General features: G+C 47.7%; 1 protein-coding gene across 1 annotated transcript; it reads left to right on the forward strand.

The window, feature by feature from the left end:
- Positions 1 to 241: 241 nt before the first annotated feature.
- Positions 242 to 5,034, forward strand: LOC129381131 (uncharacterized). The gene is made up of 3 exons (XM_055063721.2): positions 242 to 658; positions 2,592 to 2,784; positions 3,565 to 5,034. Exons 1-3 carry the CDS (start codon positions 456 to 458, stop codon positions 3,841 to 3,843), a joined length of 675 nt encoding a protein of 224 aa, XP_054919696.1. The 5' UTR covers positions 242 to 455; the 3' UTR covers positions 3,844 to 5,034.
- Positions 5,035 to 5,437: the final 403 nt, after the last annotated feature.

Below are 5,437 nucleotides of genomic sequence, written 5' to 3' on the forward strand. Positions count from 1 at the left end.
TGTTTTGTCCATATTCAAATTAGGTAATTCATTTTCATTAATTTATCACCAAGTACATGGAGTGGTGGCAGGCACATGCTTACAGCCACGAAACGAAAGAAGATGACAAGCAACATATATTGCACTGCAGAGACAAAGAGAACGTTAAGAACAATTGAGATTAATATAAACCAGGAGCAGTGAAGCTCTAAGCTCGCTTTCAAAGAAGCGAGCTTTGTCTGGAGCAAATGTTCGAATAAGCGAGCGCATGGAATCGTCATGGAAGTTCAGCATTGTTCTCCGCCTGTACACTGCAATCAGCCACATCGCCAGGAGAAGCAATTCGCGAGCAAATGGAAGTTCATGGGAGGCGACGAAAACGAAGTCGCGCCGACATGCGGCCGCAAGGGTGGTGTCGGCGTCCCCCCTGACGCTCCCGTGCGGGCATCGCGGCCACACGAGTGCGGAGCGGCCTCATGGCCAAAGCTCGCGACGAGGACTCCAAGAACGCTGCCAAAGTAGTATCCGAGCCCAACATGACGTACGTCGAGGAGAACGCCGACCTGCGGGCGCTCATCGATACGGTGAGCATGTCGCGGCCACCGGAAGGCGACACCACCCGCATGCTGCTCGGCCAGTACGAGACTGCCTTTCCCGAATTCAAGCGCTCCACGCAGAGGTGAGCTCTACGCGCTACGAGCGCGCTCACGGATGGTGATTGCCGGTCCGGATGCAGTGCACTGCGCGCTCATGTGATCCCAACATGTGACCCGCTGATCACGTGACATCGCAGTAAATATTAACGCGCCATCCACGCGTCCCAAATGAGTGAAGACTTTTAGAAATGCTGTGAAAATTCTCGTTGTAGTATAGCCTGAACAATCGGGATATATTGCTGACCATGTAATTCTTGTTTAGATACTTCATTCTCCTCTCGTGAAGAAAAGTAGGCTGGCTCACATACGTTGGCTTCTATACCGGCAACGCCACTCTGCAGTAACAGCACTGAAGCACATACTACACAGGCAGATGGGCAGAGAAGGTGCACAGTGGAACTGTGGGGACACTCACGTTCATTGAACGAACGTGTTACGTAAAACAGAGACAGACAGCAAGAATAGTTCGTCATCGAAGTTTGTTGGAGAAGGAAAGATGACGAAACTAACCTAAGGAGCCCGCAACACTTTTCTTGAGCCTTGTCTAAACTTTGCATGTACCAATACAGGCGATGAGTCTAAATCGGTATGTTTTCTGCTTTCACATATATCCTGCAGCATTTCTCACTGCACGCTTATTAAACGAATGGTTGTGGTATATTCTATTTACACTGGGCTGGTCTTCGTGGAAACTTGCGACTTGATTTAAATTAAAGAAAATTATTAAGTTACTTTCTCAACCCAAGGTAACTTTGCTATGCAAATGGGGGGGGGGGTACCTTTACCAGTACAAATGTTAATAACGCCCGCTATTCGCCATAAAGATGCGTAAACCCGCCAAAGAGAAATAAAATAATGTGTATCTCGCAGGTACGCCTGTGAGATACACCTCTCCTTTACTAGGCAAAAAAGGAACCACATGAAATGGACTCGCGCAGGAAAGAAACGTAAGAAGAACACTGCCAAGAACAATTAAAAAAGTGAAAGTGTAAAAGAAGGATTTCTATGGTAGCATACAACTTAAAAAAAAAAACAGCAGTTGACAACCAAGGCACATGGCCCACGCGGGGTTGTGTTACTTCGCCAGTCAATCACAGAAGCAAACAAAATCGTCGTCATGCGGTCTTTTCAAAATGGCGTCGTACATGATACCTCCGGAGCGTCTGCTGTTCTTGCAGTCTTTTCATCGACGGAAGCAATGACGTGTGCAATAGACATGGACAAAGTATATGGAGTCTGAGCATTTCACTCTTCGAAAGTCTACCTGGCATGGTTGCTTAGTGGCTATGATGTTGGGCTGCGAAGCACGAGGTCGTGGGATCGAATCCCGGTCATGGCGACCGCATTTTCGATTGGGGCGAAATGCGAAAACAACCATGTACTTAGATTTAGGTGCCCATTAAAGAACGCCAGGTGGCCCGAATCGCCGTAGTCCCCCACTACAGCATGCCTCATGGTTTCGGCACGTAAAACTTCATAATTAATTAAATCTTCAAAGTCTGCGGTGCCGTTCATTTCACTGCTCAACCCGTTTTACTCATGAAACTTCACTGCCAACTGAAGTGAAACTTGACAATAAATAGCTGCAGCAAAACAAGCATGTTATTTCAGTTCCATAAAGAATTAGGATTTGGCCATTCCACTATAACAGGCGAGGCAAAAGGCATAAGATTACGCGCTAATAATTTTATTTTTGTGGTTACCGCCTTATTTGGGTAACAGGAAAAGTTTGAAGTACGAATTATTTGCAGCCTCGTGGAGGAACAGTGGCTGGTGGTTATGAGGGCGTGTGCGGGACTTCACTGTAGATTTGAGTTGTATGCCGCTTCATTTCGGGGGGGGGGGGGGGAGCCGGGGCCCCCCTGGGTACGTGCCTGTCAAACATCCAAGTGGGTAGTGACATACATGTTCTGAGAATGGAGATAACGTGAAGACAATGCATCCATGTTTGCACAGACTTCCTTCTACCCTGAGGCGGACGCCAGGGGATCGCTCCCTGGACCTGGACGACGTAAACGAAGTGAAGATTGGCATCGAGAAGCGGCTCGAAGAAGAAACCATCGACAACGAGCATTCCTTCACGCGGAAAATTGACGGCGAGCAACGGAAACGCATTGCCGAGAGTCAGTGCAAAAAATCTTCGTTCCAGGTTAGTGAGGCGCCAGCTAATGCCGTGCGGTGGGCGTCGATGTTTTATTTTTGCAGGGCGGCGAATAATCGTATTTAGAGACAGTCAAAAGGCCCAATAAACCAGCAGGAGTTCCTGCTTCAAGGCGCTATAAAAGTAGTTTTACCCATCCCCAGCCCCCGTTTGGCGACAGACTGGTCAAATAAAACTTGTGCTGCGACCAGTTTTGCGTTTGATATTTTTCTTATACCTTTCGCGTGCGCAAAACAAATGCACGTATACTCAATAAGATGTAGTGAACAGAAGCGTTCTCGAGGATGGTTTATCTCAGAAGTCCTAGAATGCACCAGCAATTTGTGCTGCAGGTCCTGTAGTTTTAAAAGATACGCCGATTTTTGGAACGTTTTTTGAGGTAACTTTATAAGCACTTATTTATGAATTTTATAACCCTGCATTTGATCAGCACTTTATCAGTCACTACGAGTAAATTTATTGGTTGCCGCTAAAAACTCTTTAGTAGCAACCAATGTCACACTTCGGTAATGACTAATATTGAAGAGAAAGACATTGCCGGATTCCTTGAGGGTCTTGAATGATGTATCCTACTAGCTACGTGGACGCGTACGGTGTGAAGTTACGTTGTCCTGCCGCTTTGTGGTGTGTTTCGTGGGCCGCGCGTAGTACAAAGGCAAAGGAAGGTGCATTGACCATCTTTCAGATGTTAGCGTTTCGGTCACACAAAGCCGGTCGTACGATCCTTTTACGACTGCGTCTGCCCGTCGTGGCCATGGCGCGCTGCAGGACAACACGAGCGTGCCGGGAGCGGGTGCCGCGTCGCTGCCACCGCTGCAGTTGGGCACGCTTCGGCGCATCAAAATGACCAAGAAGCGCACCATCCAGGGCAAGACCACCATCAACCGGACCACGACGCGCAAAGAAGAAGAGCGCAGCATGACGTCGCCCACGGGGGAGACCGACTGCCGCCGGAACGTGGACGAGTCGAGCACCACGGCCGAGAACGCCGAGACACACGAAGAGGAGCTCGTCGAGACGTACGACGACGATGACGCCCCGCTGTAGCAGACTGGGCACGCCGGCTTAATATTCAGTCTGTACCACGCAACGCACGGGAGCGATCGAGCACGGGGACACGTCTGAAACGCTCACAGTGGAGAAAAAGGGGGAGGGGGAGTCAGCGGCGCGACTTCTCCGAGATTATTCAGGGAATTGTAACTACATACTAAAATGCTATATTATATAAACGGGATGAGTACTTCATGTTCAGATTTGGCGTCACTTCGCTCCTCTTCACGGCTGCGTTTTATTGAGGTCGACTTACCTAGTGGTGAGAAAGTCTAGGGGCGCATTGTTTGCTCGAGAAAGTAACGAAAGTGAAGAAGAATATAAGTGGTCGCAATGGTAAGCTTCTCGGGGAAATGGTGAGTTTCACAAACATGTCTACTGGCGGCGAAAACGTCCCGTTAGGGTTAGCAAACTGTCCGAAATTTTGGCATACTTGGTTGAGTCAAGTAATGCCTCTGGAGGATCAAATTACAAAAACCATAAGACATAAGACTAGAAGCCCAGACTCTTATCTGAACCCGACTTGTAGACGCCATCTTCTTCATTTTGATATCATTGCGGCTCAAGACTATTCGCTCTGTTTCTTCGAGGCTTTAAATATGTTGCAGTCTTAATGGGGTATCGGACCTAAACTGTAAGCGAGGGCTGACACAGGGAAGGACTAGCTTCGTAATAAGTGACTGGTGCAAAAAGCTACCGCCGGATTCCAGCTAGCTAAAGTATACTACAGTACCTACATTGTTTAGGCTCAAATCAATCCAAATGCCCTCCAACTTCCCCTCCCCCTGTTTTTTTCCAACGCGAATTACCGCATATCACGTGACACAAAGCCTTATTCCTTCGTGGTTTCTATGAATAACCGCGACGTTCTGCAGCATCACCTTGGGGACTCTGGCTCAAACCCGACTGCGCTTGTATAATGGACGATGGTCAAGCATCGAGATTTGGTGCTTGCATTGCAAGCATTTGCTGTCCTAAAGTACAAATGAAAGGAACTTCTATAAGATCACTGCTATTCTGCAACAGGACGGCAAATGTGATGCGACATGGCCAAGAACTAGGGCGGAGAAAGTCTTTGGTATGGGCGCTGTAAAATTCTACAAGACGGACGTACTTAACCCAGGAGCGAATAATATATAATCGAGGAACGAATAAACACTCCTTAGGGCTAAGCTGGGCTTCTCCGTTTCTCCATGCGTTGCCTTTTCATACGAAATGCAAATACGGCACGGGTACAGACATCCGCATCCCGCTACGATTCCGGAAAAACCCGGAGCATAGTCAACACGGTTTTAGGAAGACCTCCTAGGCATACAATTGACAGTGCAATAAAAGACGCTTTGCCGAATATGGAAAACAGAAAACTGGCTGACGATTTTAATAAGCACTTCATTGAATCGGTGATGAAGTTACTTACGCCCAGTGCATCGGGGTTCCGCGCGTACGTAACGCAACAAATAACTCAAACCTTCATTCTGCTTACTTACCTTCTATCTCAGAGACTGAACTCTGGAAAACAGTCAGGAAATTAATAATGACGAAATCACCTGGCTACGATGGCATTAGAAAAAGGGATATCATTGTGCATTTT

The sequence above is a fragment of the Dermacentor andersoni genome, chromosome 1, assembly GCF_023375885.2.
Source record: "Dermacentor andersoni chromosome 1, qqDerAnde1_hic_scaffold, whole genome shotgun sequence".
Classification (NCBI taxonomy): domain Eukaryota; kingdom Metazoa; phylum Arthropoda; class Arachnida; order Ixodida; family Ixodidae; genus Dermacentor; species Dermacentor andersoni.